Genomic DNA, 20929 nt, shown 5'->3' on the forward strand with positions numbered 1-20929 from the left:
TCCAAAGGCTTCAGGCCTATAAAAGTAAACCTGGAAGAGAGAAACAGTCAGTCGTTTTACGGAATTATTATATCACACAAACTCTTTTTAAAATTCTAAAATTTAAGGGAAGACTCCCTTCTCTTGCTTTGGAATTTTCTTGAGGGTCCTGGCGGCTCAAACTTAGGATTTTCATTTAAAACACACCTAAAAAAATAAAAGTTTTTGTTAGATAAATTCATAATACTTTGTTAAATAAATTATAGAATATCATTTTGATGTTGGTCAATTGAGATAAATTTAAGGACAGGGCCTTCTTAGGGCCTAAAGGCTTAGGCATCCGGACGGATAGTTATCTCCAAGTTTTCTTCTGAAGAGAACTCCTATAGCGCGGTACTAGGTACCAGCAAGTCGCAAGTCACTACGGGGCTAAATAGGAATAACACAGGGAAGATACGGTGGTGGCTCGGCTACCAACGGTTGATGATAGCTCGCTATCTGACGGCCGGTACTAACAACTGGATCCTCCCCCAGCTTCTGAAGTATAGGAAAGTTGGAGATCGTTATCTTTTCGGACAATTTAACATTTTCGGATTAGAACTCTGAATAAGTTCACGTCTTAAAGGTAGTTTTACTTTGCTAATACTCTGGAAGATCGGTTCGGGGCTAGCCTAGTGATTTTCTTACCTGACAAAGGTACCTAACAAAGAACTTCACGCCTCACGGGGATACAGGCAGCAGAACGGAATATTGTAGTCATGTTCGCATGGCTCTAGTAATCACAATAGATACTTCCAGTCCAAAAGTGTTGACAAAGTTAGTTACCTAGGAATAAAAGAATTCTTAGAATAAAATAACAGTATAAAGTTATCAGTAATGTTTTAATACCATTTTCGGAATAGGGCTTATAGGCAAAAGACTATCCCTTAAGTATATTTGGGTTTAGGATCGGTGTAAAGTAATACCACCATTCTAAGGTTAAATATATTTGTCAAAACAGGGATTAATGCGTCGCTGATCTGGAAAGGAGACATTGGTGAGAGATTGTAGTCCTGTGATAAAGGATTACATTTGTCCCTGGAACCCGGAGGCGACCCAGACATCAAGCTACTTTGTATTATAGATAAGATTAGCTGCGCTCCTAAAGTATAACAAATATTCTATTTTTCTATTAGAATAAAAACGATGAAAATCAAACTTGAAACCTCCAAAGTAAAATTCACAAACATACAAACTGACATAGAACTAATAAAGATAAATACTAAGAAAAGGAAAAAGAAACTCGAGAATGAAATATCAGATTTGAAATCCAAATTATCAGAAATAGAGGAGAATATTAAAGATATATTGAATTCAGCTGCAACAGCTGAAATTAATGATGATGAAATAATAAAATTAAAGGAAGATCTCGAGTATTACAGAAAACAATTAAATATCAAGGTATTCTTTAAATATTTTCTCCTTACAGCTCAATGTTTGCCTCTTTTTTACCCAAAAGCAACGGATAAACATGTCTTGTGTGGTTTCAAAATTTGACATTTAAAGCAAAATGGAAAAAATGATATACCCAGCTGGTAATATAAGATGTGCTTCTGAAATTCCTTCTTTAGATTCATCTGATCAATGAGGATTTATAAATACAACTTACTACCTACTTATTGTTAATTTTTTCAGTGTTCTTTTTTGTGATGTTATAATGGTTTGCTTATTTTTAGGTAGAAAAACTTGTAAATTTAAAATCAGAAACGCAATATGATCCTTCTCCTAAAAATGCACCAGAATTACAACAAAATATAGAAATGAGAGAAAATGATATTGATCAAATCAATAAGAATATTGATGTTAAAATGGAGTGTGATTTTCCTATTCTTGACAAAATTGAAAGGTATGTAATGTAATATAGACAGCTTCTCGCGGATATCAAAATGAAAAAAAAAACATAAGATTAAAACCAGGTTTGTCAGCCCCGTGGATCCAAAGGCCTAGGCTAACAAAACTGGTTTTTATTTTGTAATTTTTCTTTTAATATTCGTGGCAAATTGTCTGTAATAAGATGAAATGCACGATTTTTTAGTATGACTCAGATCCGGTTCTAATCCAGGGGATAATTGTCTTATAATTTTATGAATATTGATTAGTTTTGGTAACGTAATCATTGAAGTTGGTATGAAATATAGCTAAATACATGTACATGTAAAGATTCCTGTAACAAATGAGCATTTACTCTGGTAAATATTTTCTTTCTATACTCATTCTAAAAAATTTAATTTAAGATTTTCTTGGCTAGATTACCTAGATGTCCCTAAGGAACCGTATACCTTTTTATCCCCATCCTAAAAAGTCTATGTGTCCTATATGGTTCAAATAACTGATCCTTACATCCTCTATACAACTCTATAACTTTGACTGTAATTGTCTGGAAATTTTTAAGGAGAAATTAAATTCTTCTTGGGGCTATTAAAAGTAATATCAGAAGTTTCTTGTGAAGATTTACTTCATAAATGGAACATGTTCAATTCTCATTGCTTTTATAAAAAAGTACCCAAGTATTTATCATTCTTTAAGCTTACTACTGTTTAAATTTTAGAAATCTTGAAAATGAACTTCAGGATGTTGAGTTAAAATTAAAAGAAGCAAAATATTACAAATCCAAACTAAAAGAAGATGCTTTAAAAATGGAGAAAAATTTGGAAAACAAAATAGAACAACTAAAGTATGAAATTGAGGAAAAAACTAAAGAACATAAAAAATTACTGAAGAAAAATCAGTATGAAATTAAGGATTCCACAATAGAGAGACTGAGGAATAAAAAAGCTGATGTAAAACGATTAATTAAGGAAAAGGTTAAGTACACAGTTTTTTTTTCTTGCATTTTTAATAATAATGAATAACTTTTTGAAATTCAAAATTGTTTTATGAAATATTTATTTATCGCTTCGTATTATAGGCAGCTTTACGCAGATATTAAAATAAAAAAATATGAGATTAAAACCAGTTTAAGCCTTTGTCCCTTAGGGCTAACAAAACATATTAACTTTATGATTTTTATTTTATTATTAATTGGAAGTTTTCTGCAATGCACAATTTGTTAGTATGGCTCGGGACCAGTTCTAATCTAGCGGATATTAATTAGTTTTAAAGCCATACTGGAAAAATTCACAGCAAAGCATTAACAAATTGGTCGTCTAAGGGTTGCTAAGGTTATTTATTTTACTCAAGACAGGCATTTTTTATGTCATAGCATACCTCTTTTCAAAATTTGTGTGTTTCTCATTGATTTATCATTTTTGTAAAATAATCTCTGTGTATGTTATATAAAACTAGCGGCTTCGCCCCTAGCCTCTAGGGGCTTTGCCCCAAGAGGTTTGATCAACCTAATTTTTAGTATTTTAGATTGAAAAAGCAAAAGTAAAAAAAAAATTTTTTTTTTTTGGGGGGGGGGGTTTATTTTTCATTTTTTGGGGGGGTTGGAGGTGTCCCACCCCCCAAGAAAATAGCTTAAAACCATCACAGGACCAGTAGGTATATTCCCTGAAGAGTAGAGCCTAATCGGTTCAGTGGTTACTGAGATCTTAAGCTTCAGACGGACAGACAGACGGACAGACAGACAGACAGACATCGTTCTACTTTGTATTATAGATTATTTTCATCCCTAGAAAACTCTGATTGATGTCAAGATAACTGGGAAATCTACACAAGAATCCAATCAAAGGCCTGTCAAGATCAAGAAAACAAAAAGAGTTTATACCCCAATTTTAGGATTGTTATCACTTGATAATCAATGTCTCTCCGCCAAGAAAACATTGTAAAAATGCAGGGACTTAAAGGGATAAGACAATGACGGATTACAATTAGTAAGTGGAAACTTTTGGACACTCAACTAAATGAACCAACCAATTTAAATTCAATTAAAGTCTCCCAAATTTGTTAAACCAAATAATATTAAGAAAACGTTATTATAAGACATTGGGGACTAGTGTAATAAACCGCCAAGTATGTATAGTAAGAGATATAAGTTTTCCGGAATTTTAATGTAGGGAGTAGATTTGAAATCTGCATCAAATTTTAAGGATTTTTTATAAAATTCGATTTTTGTAAAATTCTTTATCTAAAAGCGAAAATACATTTTAAGTTAATTAATTTTGACCAATAGGATAGGTGGATTTTAAACTACCTGCGCTCTAATTGGTTGAATGATGTACGACATCCAATCAGAGCGCAGATTTTTTAAATCCACCAATCACAGATGCCAAAATTAATTAACTTAATTTGTATTTCCGCTTTTAGATAAAGAATTATACAAAAAACGAATTTTATAAAAAATCCTTAAAATTTGATGCAGATTTCAAATCTACTCCCTACATTACAATTCCGGAAAACTTATATCTCTTAATGTATAGTATAAATTGACATGACACGGCTGGTTTTTTATTAAATGAATAAGTTAGGGTACAATGTTTGGCACTTTCGATATAAGTAAATGATAATAAAAAACCCATAGAATGCGATAATAACTTCAGAAAAATCGAAGAAAATAGTTTTCATACTTAATTAACGTTTTTAAGTTTTTCTTCAAAAAGTTTAGATAAGATGCCTTTAAAAGTCGTCTATGATTTTGTCAGGGATAAAAATGTAACTTTAAAATAAGAATTACAACATATTTTGTCAATTAGTACAAAGTAAAATTTTGAACATTTTATTGATCAGTATATTTTTTAAAATGTGAAGTAGAAACCTGAATATTTTATCATGAAAATTGTGTTATGATTTGATTGTCTGCTAGATTACAAGAAAAAAGATACTGACAGTACTTGTTGGTTCTTTAAAAAAAATTAGGTAGATTACTTTCAGAACCCCTCTTTTTGCAACGTTATTTTAATAGAACAGAGACGTAATCTTAGTGTACTCAGATTAGATTAGATTAGATTTATTATTCTTGGGTGTACATACATAGAAAAAAAAAAAACAAAATAATAAATGAATTAAATGAATATTATATACATTTATATATACAGTCAAATTTTATTGATATGATTAATTTATAAAAAAATTTTCTTCCCAAATGGCAGTTTCCTAAAAAACTAGGAAGTATGCAGTAATGTGTATTCACACATTGTTTTCATACAGGCCATATAAATAAGACAAAAAAAATAGAAAAAAAAAGATAATAAGCAATAAATAAAATCATATTGGAGAGGAAAGAATGATAATAGGAAGGATTGATTAGGACATACAAGTCTCACACCATTATTGCAATAATAGAAATTTAAAAAAAATTTTAACAAATAGATTTTGATTGATTTATCAGATTTCAAACAATATTGAAAAGAAATATAATTTTATCTACATTCTTGACATAATGGGTTGTTACACACTAAAGTTAAGCTTGATAACAAAGATTCTTTTAGATTTTTCATAAATTTTTTTCTTGATTGATTGTGGGTTAATAAATCATTATTACAATGGTTATTCCATAATTCTTGGAAATGATACTTAGGAAATCTTTCAATAGATTTAAACTTCGGTTTTTTAACATCAACTCAATATCTAGACAGCCAACCATTGTTTTAGAATTGTTCAATTTTTTTAACTTCTGATAAAAACAGAATTAATGGTATTTTTGTAAATATTATACCTCCAAGAAATGGCTATACTTCCCAATCATATGTTGTGTGATATTTAAGAGGAATTATTTTGATATAATGTCATTAAAATATTCGTTGAAAAAAGTGCTATTCTAGCTTATACTTTACATTTTAATGTGTATGATAATTCAAATAAAAGATAATGAAGATTTATATTATATTTAATTGTTATAATTATAAAGAAAAACCTGGAAACAGTAAAAAACTGACTTTATTTTATTGACGTAGGGAAAATTTTGTCAAATATTTGAATAAAAAAGCAATATAAAACAAAATAAATTATTTTTAACATAGTCACAAAAAGGCTTAATGAGTTTAGGAAATATTTCATTCACTAATCATGTCATTTAAACTCTATTACATAGAATACAGTGTAAAAAGATGTTCTCGTTTTAATTTTAAGTAATTTCAAATGCATTTTAATACCTTTTAATGATTTATTTTTTGAAACATCTTTTTATAAAATGTTAATGATTTTTGAAGTTATATGTTAAAATGTTTTTAAATTATGTTAACATTTTGTTTTAAATGTAGAAAATTGGTAATTCTAAACATTCTAAAAATGATTTTATTAAATTTTCATCACTTAAATTGCATGTTTGATGAAATTTTCAACTGATAATTCAAGAAAAATCGTTTAAGTTTTATTATATTTTACTTTGAAATGTTAAAAAAATATATTATTGTCAAAAATGTGGAAGTTATACTTTCCTCAAAAAAAGACCTAAAACATGCAAATTAACACGTGTAATGAGATTTTTTTTCTTTCAGGTTTAATTTTAAGTAATTATTGATATTTTTTGTAAAAAGGATTTTATATAAAAAGTTTTAAAACTCGAGTTATGTAGTGGTTCTAAAAAAGGTTGCGAATTTATGCAATTTTCTTGCAAAAAAAATTTTCTAGGATTTTAAAAATAGCAAAGGATGTTATTAGACGTACTTACAGATACAATTGCTAAGTCATTTTGGCCAAACACTAAAATAAAGTTTTGACATCTGAGGGCCCATACGTGATGATTTTATATTTCAAGCTATAAACTATATAGATCATCAATATTTCTTTGGGACAGTTTATTTGTGCAGTCATCTTATAAAATAATTTGCTTGTTCAATAATCATTTAATTTGTTTAATTTCAGTTCAGCTATCCTAATGCCTAAATTATATAGATATGCTTTAATAGTTTAATTGTGTTGTCATTCATATTTATTTAAAACTAATAATTATTAATTAGATATACAATTAGTTTATATGATGCTATATTCGTTATGCATATGAACCCTTTGACTTAATTTTGTGTTTTTATGTACAAAACAGTAATAAAAAGATAGTTATATTAACAAAAAAATCTTTTAAATACAAAGAGACAAAGTTTGAAACTTAAGATCCAATACAATTGAGTACTAAACCGATTGAGTTCTCCATTTTAGGGAGGCTTTTCATAGGTCCTGGGATTGCTATAGGCAATTATATTTTCAGTTTTAAGTCTTTGGATGGTTTCAAGCTATTTTTATAGCCCCCATCTGTCCCTTTAAACAAAAAGCCCTCGATGCTTCGGACGCAACCGCTAGTTTGTATTATAAAGAGTGAACAACTTATTTTAAAAACAAATTTACTTATTACCTTATTCTGAGTATCATGAAAAATGAGAAACTATATATTGGAAGAGCAAAAACATAAACTTTAAAAAAAAGTCAGCCAATTGTTATTTTTTTGATACACATTTACAATGATTTTTATTTCACCTTCTGTAGATTAAGATTATTAGCTGAAAGGTTAGGGCAATCCAAGTTTAGAACAACCAATAAAAAATCAATAAATGTACCCAAAATTTTGTTCTAAAACGTTGAGCACCAGTGAAAATTCCAAGCCAATTACATGGTAAGAAATATAATTTTGTTCCAATATATGACACAAAAATATTTAGGTATTGTCCCTTTCGTGCCAATGCTCCTTAAGGAGCGAAACATCGTTTTTTTTTCACAGTAGCTTTTCTCCTATTTTTAGCCCCTGCGGGGAGTTCTAACTCTGCGGGGCCAATTACCATATCCTGTGGGGCAATCACTTAACCCAAAATAACCTATCAAAAGCCATCTTAAATACGACGAATCGCCCCTTAAGGTGCGTTGCCACGAAATGGACTATTCCCAAGTATTTTTAATTACAGTAAAAAAGATATATTTAGCCAAATTAATTTTTATATTTTCTTTGGATAATTTTTAGAGTGTGTTGTGTACATATAAATATTCAAAGTTTATGGTTGAAAAATTTTCAGTGTCAGTTGTCACTCGGCCTTTGCACAGTGATTACCATCACAGGGAGGGAGTGGACATTGGGCTGATTATTAAACTAGTCCACAAAGTTTTATAATAACGTTTTATTATTTGTCTAAGAACTTGTGTAAGGACTTTTGATCGAATGGTTTATTACTAGTTGAATGCTCAAACGTTTCTCTTACTAATTGTATAAATGTGTTTATCATTATTATGAATGTAGACCAATTTATCGGCCATTGTCATATCCCTTTAGATCCCTGGATTACAATCCCAGGGACTGACAGGGAATATTTAAAAAAAAACTTATCATTTCTTATGGATAACTTTTACAGCATGCTTTTTTTACCTCAAGATGCTGAACAACAATAACTTTACTGTCTCGATCGAAGCTTTTCTATAATTATGACATGTCCGTGTCGGATAGCAAATATCATGAAATTATGAATATTAGAATTGTCTTATCGTTTTTAAATTTTCATTATGATGCTTATAACAGTTAGGTACAATTTAGAAAACCTAGCAACTCTTTTTTTTCCTTTCCAGAAAGTCCGTACGTCTATTCATAATATGCAAATTTTTAACCTTTTTTCGACAACAATTTTTGTTTATATTATGTTTATCCTTTTCATAAATTTTTTAAAAAAATTAACATATGTAATTATCCTTGTTAAAAAATTGTCCGTGACATTTTATTTGTGATTATTAACCATGAAATCTTAAATTCGTTTTTAATGTGAAAAAAATTAAATAAAAAATATACTTAATTTATTTTTAAAATAATTACCTAGTGATTTTTTTATTTATTTTTGCTGTATGCAAACCGGTTCTTAACTATGAATAAATAAAACATTTTTAGTATGGTTTTTCTAGAAATTGCCTATTGAAACTTAAATAAAAACCATATCACAATCCCAGTTTTCGCTGGCCCTATTGGAATCAATTCTATAATTTTTTCATCTTTGCGGACAACTTTTTATAGAATCATACACAAAATGTAGGCATAGTCCCTTTCGTAACATCGCCACTTATGGGGCGATTCATCGTATTTTTAAGTTAGGTTAGCTAGGTTATATTGGGTTAGGTGATTGCCCCACAGGGTTAGGTAATTGGCCCCGCAGGGTTAGAGCCCCCCGCAGGGGCTAGAAATAGGAGAAAAGCTACTGTGAAAAATACGAAGAATCGATGTTACGAAAGGGACTATACCCTTTTTTTGTTTTTTTTAGGCCATATTTAAATTTCCTTTCCAATGTATAGGTATTAGTAGAACACATTTTTTGTAACTGGACAAAGTGTCTCTAAAATCAGCCATATGACGTCATAAAAATGAGTTATTATTCATCTCTTTTTTCATGGGTTTTCTTTCCCACTTCTCCTCTCATCTTCCTCATTTTTATGACGTCACATGGCTGATTTTGAGACACTTTGTCCAGTTACCATTTTTCCTGCATTTTTTTCAGATAATGTGAATCAAAAATTTCTCATACAGATGTATTATAAATAATATGAATAAAATGCTAAGAAATGAAGATCATTTATATTATCATTTTATTGATAATATGCAGAAAAACTAAACAAGGAATATTTTAGAATATTATAAATATTTTCTTTTCGAATAAAAATTTCCTAGGATTTCAGAGGTTTATAAGGGAAGGATTATTACCACCCCTAGAATTTCCCTATGCACATCCCCCCCCCCCCAAAAAAAAATAAGGTATATATTCTTAATACTGCATAAAAGATTTGTCCCTGCCACGCACACTAAACAAAGTAAACTCTGAATCATACAAACAAGGCATAATCTAATAAATAACATAATATATGAAATAAGAGGATATATTGACGTTAGTATGGACCTTATTTATTGGTCATCATGTAAGAGGGGATTGGGGTAAAGGGTGTGATAGGGTGTTATGGTTATTTTAGCCAGCTGCAAGTATCACTTTACCAGAGTATATGAAAAATATGGTTCAAGTAATGAATTTATTGATTACAACATGCAACTTTGTGCAAAAAAAATTGCAAGAAATTGTTGGTGCCTCTAATCTTAAGATTAATGGCCAAGTGCCGTATTAATTAAAGTAATAACTTTCAGGCAACTAGCTCTTTGATAACACGAACTTTTTATGAAATTCCGAACTGTTCCTGAATACAATGAGCCTGTTTATGTTCAAATGCATTTCCCCTTTTGCTTTTATAACGCACATTATTAAATATAAAAAGATTCGCTTTTACAATTACGCAAATGGTGAGTTGAAAATATGATTATGTTAAAACAAGGATACCCTGATATAAAGCAGTTCATCCAAACAGTCAACATAAAACAAGGACAATTATTGTTAACAAATACATGATTGATACATTGTATTGTCATACTTTAACCCTTTACAGTCGGGCCCCTTGCCGCACCTTAATCGGTCGGGGGGGGGGGGGGGGGGGCGTTCAACGCCCCCCTAATTATCTCAGTTCCTATTAGAGCTAGAGGGCTAAATTTTTTTGTGCAAGTCCCCTGTTTGATAATGAATTTCCGACCTTTTATAAGTCTAAGTCAATTTTCGCTTCCTTCACCCTTTTATCTAACAACCTTTGTTTTTAGGTCTTTTTTTATTTAAAAGTTTCAAACGGCTGTAATTTTCTTATTTTTGAAGCTAGAAGAAAAATTTTTTCCCAGAAAATGTTTATCTTTATGGAAACTTTACATTAGAAATATCAAAATATAAATTTCATCGGCCGCAGCTGTACTTGGCAGCTGCCAGCCGTCGCAGTCGGCGGTCGGCGGGAAAACGGCGGCGGATCTTCATGAAATTTTAATACGTTATGTAGACATGTAAGAAAAGCTTAAGTTTAAAATTTGAAGTCTCTAAGTCAAAAATTGCGGCCACAGGAGCCTTTTAAAGATTTCTGGAGACCTGGAGGATCAGGACCTGCAGGATCATACCTGGAACCTGAAATTGACTTGAACACCTGTATTTCATATAAGGATGTACTAACGGAGGATTTTTTAGTATTTTGGTATGATAAAATGCTTTGTTTTAGTCAAAAAAATATTTTTGCTCTTTACCTGGATGACCCTGCCAGGTTTGCTGGCATCCTGTGCCCGCCAGGATGGAGATATTCAAAAAATTCCAACTCTCAGTTATGTGTCATACCCATACTTAAAAAGTCAAGCAATTTGGGCTCTTTATCTTTCACACACAGAAAATGAGATAGAAAAAACCGGATGGGGGGGCGTTCAACGCCCCCCCCCCCCCCGACCGTTAAGGGTTAAGACCTGATTATAGAGAAGCTTTGTTTAAACAAGGATGACAACATACATAAAAGCGAAGCACTGAAACGGTAGGACAAACGCACATTAACACCTGTATAGTGTCAGGACTGAATAATCAAAATATAAATGTATTGTATATGAGTCTAAGCATATTAATTGTAAGTAATTTTGTTGAAAAATTGCTTGATGCAGGATAATGTTTAAGAACATACTTACATTTTTAGGACTTGATTATAGAGTTGCTTCGCTTATAATATTTTACTTTGTTGTCCCAGGAATCAGTATACCAAAAATCAGATCAATCTGATAATTAGATCATATGAAAATTTGTTGCTAAAAAAGTGAAAAAATCAACATGTTGAAAATGGACGTACGGACATTCTGGTAACGATTATAGAGTTGCTACGCTTACTAAATTGTACCTAACTACTACAGGGATCACAATACAAAAAGCTAATTATAGAAAAGCTTCGCTTTTAAAAAATGAGTTTAGAGTGAATAGAATGATTTATCATATAGAAAATAAAGTAAAAAAATTCAATAAATTATCATGTTTATAATGTACATACGGACTTTCTAGTAATGATTATAAAGTTGTAGCGCTTTCTAAATTGTACTTTACTCTGACAGAATCATCATATCAAGTTTGAAATCATTTAGATAATTTTTTTATTCCTAATTATAGAAAAGCTTCGCTTTTTTTAAACAATAACGGTTGGAATAGGATTGGAAAGAATGAAGTCAAACGAAAATATCGCCCAATCCCAGTCGAATTCAGGTACGTGGAAAAATTTGTCGTCAATTTAGGTTGCTAATATTTACCTCTTTTATTGATCCCAGTAGGAGGGGAAAGGATGGGGTAAAGAGGGTGGATGGGGGTATCGTTATTTTATCAACATATACATGAAAATTTTGAGCAAAACCCATGTGATTATTATATTTCTTTAGGTCTCATTTAAAAGAAGAAGGATGTTTTTCGGTCTTTGTTTATTTGTGTTTGCACATAAATTTCTCGCAAACAGCTGTACCGATATGATTGCAGCGATCTGAAGGATAGGACAATGGCCAATAAATTGATGTATATCCCCGATGATGATACACAAAATAATCTCTTCTGTAGATTACAATTAGTGGTTAAATTAAAACGCTTAGACACTCAACTTAATGAACCAACCAATCAAAATTCAATAAGTTGTTAAGCTAACGATTAAGAAAACGTTATTAGAAAACCTTGAGCCACGTCCCTCTCCTCCCAGATATAATTGTTCTTGTTTTAGATACAGCACCTGATTACGACAGTTATGAAGATTATATTGCACAAGAAAGATTTCTAGATCTTACCAAAATGCCAGGAACAAAGTCAAATTTATTGATATTATTTTTATAAAATTAGTTTTTCTTTTGTAAAAAAGGGATCTATTTAGTTTAGTATTGCAGTTATTTTGTAACAATTTATCGCATTGTATTATAGACAGCTTGTCGCAGATATAAAAATGAAACATAAGTTTTGTTAGCAATGAGGGGCTTAAGACCCAGGCTAATAAAACTGGTATTATTTTAATAGTTTTTATTTTAATACTCGAAGAAAATTGTCTGTAATACGATGCTATACACAAACTTTCAATATGGCAGAGAACCAGTTTTAGATCAGTGCAGTGTGTATATAGGCGCTTGTATAGCTGTCAGTACTTGAAATTGTTTAGGGCATGACTAGCATACAACAGAGATATAAATTTAACCACTCAGCCAATGTCAAGGTCCATATAGGAGATAACAGAGTGACTTTCAAGCGATCATTGATATGTTGATAAAGTCAACTATCAATGCCTTCTCACGCTCAGGACATGACATTCAACTCATCATCATGGCTTCGCTATCTTTAAGTTTCTAAAAGAAACAAAGGATATATACTACAGAAATGATTCTGTGAAGTATAATCTTATCAAACATTGACCTTTTTGGGACCAATGTTGAAAAGACTATAGATAGGTTTCTGACCAGCTGTAGACCTCCACACACAGCTTGATTCAGTTGCTGTGTTGCCTCAGAAATGCTATCTTTATACTTTTTCAAATAGTCCGTGACATACTTTGTTGATGTAACCTCTGGTTGGAGGTCTTCTATTGAAAAAAATGAGACACATAGTGTCCAAATTATTAACTATATAACACACATGTTTGTAGAGAAACTCTGCAGCTGCTCCTTGGCAGGTTATGTGTGAGTAATTAAACAAAGAATAACTTTTTGGAATATTTCTTTTTAGGAAGGTTGCCTTTTCATTACTTAAAAGGGTGAAGCCCCTAGAGGCTAGGGGCGAAACCACTATTTTTCAACAGTTTGTAAATAGGCCCTTGTAAAGCTGCCGGTATTTGAAATTGTTTAGCGCATGACCAGCATACAACAGAGATATATATTTAACCACTCAGCCAATGTCACGGTCCATCTAGGAGATCACAGAGTGACTTCCAAGCGATCATCGATATGTTGATGGAGTCAACCATCAATGCCTTCTCACGCTCAGGACGACATGACATTCAACTCATCATTATGGCTTAGCTATCTTAAAGTTTCAAAAAGAAACAAAGGATATATACTACAGAAATGATTCTGTGAAGTATAATCTTATCTTACACCGACCTTTTTGGAACCAATGTTAAAAAGACTATAGATAGGTTGCTGACCAGCTGTAGACCTCCACACACAGCTTGATTCAGTTGCTGTGTTGCCTCAGAAATGCTATCTTTATACTTTTTCAAATAGTCCGTGACATACTTTGTTGATGTAACCTCTGGTTGGAGGTCTTCTATTGAAAAAAAATGAGACACATAGTGTCCAAATTATCAACTATATAACACACATGTTTGTAGAGAAACTCTGCAGCTGCTCCTTGGCAGGTTATGTGTGAGTAATAAAACAAAGAATAACTTTTTGGAATATTTCTTTTTAGGAGGGTTGCCTTTCCATTACTTCATAGGGTGAAGCCCCTAGAGGCTAGGGCAAAACCGCTATTTTTCTACAGTGTGTGTAGATAGGCGCATGTAAAGCTACAAGTATTTGAAATTGTTAAGTGCATGACTAGCATACAACAGAGATATAAATTTAACCACTCAGCCAACATCATGGTCCATCTAGGAGATCACAGAGTGACTTCCAAGCAATCATCAATATGTTGATGGAGTCAACCATCAATGACTTCTCACGCTCAGGACATGACATTCAACTCATCATCATGGCTTAGCTATCTTAAAGTTTCAAAAAGAAACAAAGGATATATACTACAGAAATGATTCTGTGAAGTATAATCTTATCGAAAACTGTCCTTCTTGGGACCAATATTGAAAAAACTATAGATAGGTTGCTGACTAGCTGTAGACCTCCACACACAGCTTGATTCAGTTGCAGAGATCGGTTTTTAATAAATGCCGCGTTTTTTTGACAATTTTTTAGACATTGATTGATTGAACGAAACGATGGGAGAGTATACAACCTAAGAATTTAAAATTGTTATTTTAGCCATACAACTTAAATCCATTTTCGCTGCATATTTATCAATGCATCTTTTTAGATCTGTATTAGACATTATACAAATGGCCAAAATAATAATTTTAAAATTTTGAATACTTTAGTTGTTGCTAAAAACCTTATTCCATCTTGAAGATCAATGCCCCGTACGATTTTAACAGAGTATACAAAACTTGAAAATTCAAAATTTTAAATTATTATTTTAGCCATTTGTATAATGTCCAACACAGCTCTAAAAAGACGCATTAATAAATATGCAGCGAAAATGGATTTAAGTTGTATTAGATATTATACAAATGGCTAAAATAATAATTTTAAAATTTTGAATTCTTATATTGTATACTCTCCCATCGTCTTCGTTCAATCAATCAATGTCTAAAATATTGTCGAAAAAACGCGGCATTTATTAAAAACCGATCTCTGTGTCGCTTAGAAATGCTATCTTTATACTTTTTCAAATAGTCCGTGACAGACTTTGTTGATGTAACCTCCTGTTGGAGGTCTACTATTGAAAAAAATAAGACACCTAGTGGCTAAATTATCAACTACATAACACACATGTTTGTAGAGAAACTCCTTGTCAGAGTGTGTGAGTAATTAAACAAAGAATAACTTTTTGGAGTATTTCTATTTAGGAGGGTTGCTTCCCATTACATCATAGGGCGAAGCCCCTAGAGGCTAGGGGCGAAACCGCTATTTTTCTACAGTGCAGTGGATATTAATCGGTTTCGAAGCCATATTCTAAGTTCTGTTCTGTTCTAAATGCCCATTTATTCAATTTCCAAAGTACATATGATTTTCTAAGTTTTTTGTATGACGCAGACCTGTTTTCTGGGGATATCTAGTGAAGGGGGGATCGTACAACCTCCGCCAAATAAAAATCTTGAATTATCTAATCTATTGACAACCAAAATAAGATTGGATGTCCTTCAGGTACACTTTACCTAAATTCGATTGTGATTGATTGATTGATTTGTTACTAAGGCTACGGACGATTACGGCCAGAAAGATTAGCTGAAAGATGGAACAATTTAATTCACAATCGACCAGGCATACAATTACTAGTCTGTCCAGCAGAACAAGGGCTCGGCAGCCACGCGTCAGCCGCGACTAAGCCTCATACTTAAACCCGTTTGAAAGCTTTGACATTTTTTTTTATAAAAAGAGATAGCCATATTTGATCTGGTATAGACTTACAGCTGATTTTTAAAATTGTAAAAGATTGATTTTCCTGAGGCTTACAGGCGGCGTACGCGTGGATGCCAAGCCCTGTTTAGAACTATTGCCAACGATAGAACCACTAATATATAATGGATAAGGAATGGGATTTTTTATCCTTAAATTAAAGTAATAGGATGTTCACGTGCTTCTCAAACGCCCTAGGAAGGTTTCTAACTATTTTGGAGAGGACAATACCACCCTCCAAAGAGAAATCGCTCCAAAAAAATAAAGCCCCTACAAAGTTATTTATTGCTTGTAGTTGCTGCGCTACTTTTGAACAATATTGTCTCTGTAAGATTAGCTCAATATGCGCATACTTGTTCTATTTTGATAGAATATAAATGTTTTAGGTTGGGGAAGCTTACGACCAGAAAATATAAATAAAAGTCCTATTTATAATGACTTAAAAGTAAGTAATTTGGTTAGCGGAATTTTTTTCTTTGTAATACTACATTTATATTTATTATCATCCTATAATCCTTTTCTTCGTAGCGGAACAAAGTGTCTCAAAGTATCATGTGACGTCATAAATTTTTGTGGTTTTATTTCCCACTTCTCCTCTCATTTTTATGACGTCTTTAGGCGGATTTCTTGCGACACTTTGTCCCGCTACCTTTTCTTTACTAACTTTCCCTATACTAAACACACAAAATAGCCAGAGTAATAAAATAGCTTAAACCATCCTTTGATCTATGTGAAGCTTTCCTAAATTAAGTACTAGTTCCCTGATTAGTTCTCTTTATTAGTTATTGAATTCTTGAGCTTTAGACAAAAAATCATCTTTATATTTTAGAAAAGTCCTCTATGGGGAGCTTTGAGACCTGAAAGGATCAAGCAAAAAGTTGACTTTATAGGTTGATATTTTTAGAAGCGATGCTACTCTATAATTCAAAATGTCCATATGTTTGTCATATTTCCATGCTTCACTAATGGATATTGTTATCCTAGATAAAAAAAGAAAATATTTTTAAAAATTTTAAATTGGAAAAAAAGGGGATTAAAAGATAATTAGGAACTTTGTTGACATAAATAATTAATATGTCATCAGTATTAATAACAATGTACTTTATTATTTTGACATTTAGCATTATATAGGTTTTAGAATATAGTTTGGATGGTTGGTTATTCTTTTTCATACAACATACAACAACATGACAATATTAAGCATTTTAGAGAAAAAAGATTTCTAGCTCATGTGGAGTGCTTTATAATGCTGGTTCTTTTACAACAGAATTATCCTTGCAGGGTTTATTTAACCTTTTTTAACCTAACCTAAAATAATTATATTTTTTGTAGACTATCTGCGATAGAAGGAATGCTGTTATTAATACTTTTTTGTTTTTTTTTTAGTTGAAACAAAGCCAGGATTTGGAGCATTGAATCCAGAAAATATTCAGGAACATTTCATTATATTATACATAATAATAAGGAATTTAGAAGAATGAAAACATCCATGAGTAATGAATCACAAAAATTATAAAATGAAAAACAAATAAATGGGAGTTATAAAACAGAGAAAAAAAAGAAAGAATATGCAAAAACTTGAAGCAGTTCAGGAAATTTTAAGATATAACGTTTAGATCTTTTGAAGTATGACCGATAGACAGACGGACAAAACAATGCATAGATTAGATATGCATATCTCATAGGAATCTTCAATAAATAAAACAAGGATGATGACATCTAAAAGCAAGGAAAATATTTTAAAATTGTAACAAAAACATTTTTGTATGAATATTCTCGATCATAAAGTATTAAGTTTGTATCAACCAATCTATATAAATATGATAAAACCTTCTAGGTAAATTGTCTGATTTATTAGGTTGAGAGGTAAAGCTCCATATTGGTCCCGTTTTTTTTATCTTTTATGTAATGTTAAAAGATTTTTAAAGTCCTCATGTCATATTTATCCTGCACAGTTACCATCACTTTTACATACTACTTTGCGTGTGTCTGTCAAACTATAAATATATAATCCAGACAAATACCTGGTACAAGTGGCAAATACCCTTCTTGTCTGCTAGCAAATTGCTTCTTTTGTGTGGACTCGGCTATGTTTGTATTTTTGACGCAATTAGCTAATTTCAAAGACTCTATTCAAAATCGGGACAGGGTCTCCCCACCATCAACAGAGCTCATGCCCCCTCTATCCTTTTACTTTAATGAAATGCTGTCCCCAGGATGGTATGAGAGATGTGTTTTCTAATAAACCAAGAACAAAAAGAAGAAAGGTGAAGGTAATGATTATAGACTAGATGCGCTACTAATAATGTAAGGCCAGAGATGGGTTTTTGAAAGATGAATGCCGCGATTTTTCAATTCGCGAAATTTAAACAGAGTATACTACTATTTATTTAATTGTTTCGCTTTTGTTGGTACGGCCTTCGTAGAAGAAAAACAAATTATCTTCAATCAATTTTTGCTGCATATTAATTAATGCATCTTTTTAGAGCTGTCTTGGACAATGACATTATACAAATGGCTAAAATAATAATTTTAAAATTTTGAATTCTTAAGTTGTATACTCTGTTGAAATTCTATCGTCTTCGTTCAATCAATCTATGTTAAAAAATGTCGAGAAAACGCGGCATTCATCTTTCAAAGACCCATCTCAGGGTGATCGCGTGTTGTCGGAAAGATGTCGGGTTCGATTCTTTACTGGACTGTCTTATACTAGAGACATTACAAGTTATTTCTAAGTTTTCCCTCAAAGTGACTTGTTGAACACCCTTACCTCCCCCTTTTTTGCAATAAATTTGAAAATTAGGTTATATTGGTGTTAGCCCCTCCGAGTTAGGAACCTCTTCAGCGGTTAGCGAAATCCTTCGGTACAGACAAACAGACAGACATCCTGTTACTTTATTATAAGGATTAATCATCACCCTTTCTGTCTATTGCCCTATTCCTGTATCCTTAAAAGTTAAATTAATCTACACACATTTAACCCTAATGATACTATCAATATTAGCTAATAAAAGAATAAATAAGATTTTTTGGAGTGGGTTTTTTTTTCTTTTGGTAGCACAGAGTTAAACTCCCCTAAAATAGTTAGAAACCTTTCAAGGACCTATGGGAAGCTTTACTGCTTAGCGGTTACAGAGATTCTTCAGTACATACAGACAGACACATACTTAGATCCTGTTAGTTGTATAAAAGGGTACAGAATTTTACAGACAATTATGGGAAGGATTAATTTATCGTCCATTGTCCTCTCCCCCTGCATTTTCGGTGGTTGACCTTGTTTAAATAGCAATGAGAAATGGTAATGCCATAATAATTATGTCCAGTAATAGCGCGGCCATGTTAATTTAACACTTTTTTCCGTACTAGATGCCTCTAGGGGCACTTAATGTGTGGGGAGGAGTCGGCCCCCTAACTTTCTATTTATTCCTTTTAATTCAAAAAAGTTTAGGGGGCGGTAGTTATTTGCTAGGGGCGAATTCTCTTTGTAGGGTTGAAGTAACCTCCCCAAAAATAGCTATAAACCTTCCCCAGACCCAAACTGTAAAGGAGAACCGTTCGACAGCTATTTTAAAGTTAGTTTAGAAATTTAAAATTATAAATATTTTTACGTATATAACTCAGAATGACGAACATATCCGTAATTGTAGAGTAGCTGTACTACTTAATATCTGGCACACAGCCAAAATTAATGTAAAGAGTTCATAACAACAAATCAAATGTACAGTTGACATTTGTATTTTATATTTTTGGTAGCGCAGCTACTCTGCTAGTTTTCCCGGACTGTAGGTCTGTCTGTAGCACTTATTATAACAAATTACATAAGCGCCCCTAAAGATTTTAAAAAACCCCATTTTCAATATTAGTCTTAAAAAGAAAAAAAAATCATTGGGATTGAGAGCATTTTTTAAAGTGGCGATTTCTCTTGAGAGGGTGGAGGGGTTTCCTCCCCCAAAATAGCTATAAACCTTCTCAGGACTTATGAGAAGCTACACTGTAACACATATTGGTTCAGTGGTTAGCGAGATCCTTTGGTACACACAAATAGACAGACATAAATCCTGTTACTTTTATATAAGGATGATTTGGGAATTCAACGCTTCAAAGAAAGATGTCGTAATGAAAAATTCAAAGAATGTTATTTCCAAAGTGAGGCTATTCCACAAGACTTTATATTCCGTCTGTTCATATATACATATCTATAGACACAAAGTATAACATAAAAGTATCAGGATTTGTGCCTTCTATACTGAAGGTTCTCGCTAACTACTAAACCGATATGGTTCTCCTTTACAGTGAAGCTTCTTTCATAATAATGGATATAGACTACACGTTGTTATTATATGTGACAGGCAAAATTTGTTGTCAATTTAGTGGTTGCTAATAATAATATGGACATCACTCATTGGTCAGCTTATTCATTCAGTTAAACGGGAGGGGATTGATTAAAGAGGGTGGATTGGGGATATCGTAATTTAAGCCGGCTGGGAAGTATCACTTTATTTAAGTACATGAAAATCATGGTGCTACATCCAAGTAATTATGTATATATCGATTGTAGCAGCTTTGTGGATATTTATCCCTGACGAAGACCAAACTGCATTGCCTTTGTGTCACTTTTGATTCCTGTGACGTCATAAAATGAGGAAGATGAGAGGAGAAGTGGGAAAGAAAACCCCTAAAAAAATAGATGGAGAATATGACGTCAAAAGTGGTGCAAATGTAATGCAGTTTGGTCTTTGTTCTTACCCCTGCATTTATTAATATTTTTTTATGTTCAGAGAAAGCAAGCGAATGGTGTTAGAGATCCAACTACAACATATAATCCAGGTTTTTATTGATAGATTATTTGTCATATCCTTTTATATAAGGAAGTAAGGTTTTTTTGCTTGTCCGTTAAAATCTTACTAATGACTGAAACAGTTGAGTTCTACACTAGTAAAAAGCCTCATTTAGTTTGGTCCTGGGATGGTATTTAGTATAGGCCATGTTGTACTTTTAAAAAAATATAGGTATTAAGAATATTTTTAAAATTAATTTACAGTTTGTAATAGCGAAGCT

At 31.9% G+C, this 20929-nt stretch overlaps 1 protein-coding gene and 3 non-coding genes across 4 annotated transcripts in view; 1 reads left to right on the top strand and 3 right to left on the bottom strand.

Annotated features, from left to right (window-relative positions):
* Positions 1–12901: 12901 nt before the first annotated feature.
* Positions 12902–13105, bottom strand: LOC145334834 (small nucleolar RNA U3). Its single transcript, XR_013885031.1, has one exon. It is a non-coding gene; the product is annotated as a small nucleolar RNA U3 (small nucleolar RNA).
* Positions 13106–13581: 476 nt separating this feature from the next.
* On the bottom strand, positions 13582–13788 carry LOC145334835 (small nucleolar RNA U3). Its single transcript, XR_013885032.1, has one exon. It is a non-coding gene; the product is annotated as a small nucleolar RNA U3 (small nucleolar RNA).
* Positions 13789–14266: 478 nt separating this feature from the next.
* LOC145334833 (small nucleolar RNA U3) lies at positions 14267–14470 on the bottom strand. The gene has a single exon (XR_013885030.1). It is a non-coding gene; the product is annotated as a small nucleolar RNA U3 (small nucleolar RNA).
* A 3599-nt stretch (positions 14471–18069) lies between these two features.
* LOC145333347 (uncharacterized) overlaps positions 18070–20929 on the top strand; it is a 111535-nt gene continuing 108675 nt past the window's right edge. The window contains exons 1-2 of the mRNA XM_080178465.1: positions 18070–18144; positions 20650–20698. Of these exons, the coding sequence (XP_080034591.1) occupies positions 18070–18144; positions 20650–20698 (124 nt within the window). The remainder of the gene's footprint in view (positions 18145–20649; positions 20699–20929) is intronic.

The sequence above is a fragment of the Acartia tonsa genome, chromosome 12, assembly GCF_053477335.1.
Source record: "Acartia tonsa isolate MP-2025a chromosome 12, ASM5347733v1, whole genome shotgun sequence".
Classification (NCBI taxonomy): domain Eukaryota; kingdom Metazoa; phylum Arthropoda; class Copepoda; order Calanoida; family Acartiidae; genus Acartia; species Acartia tonsa.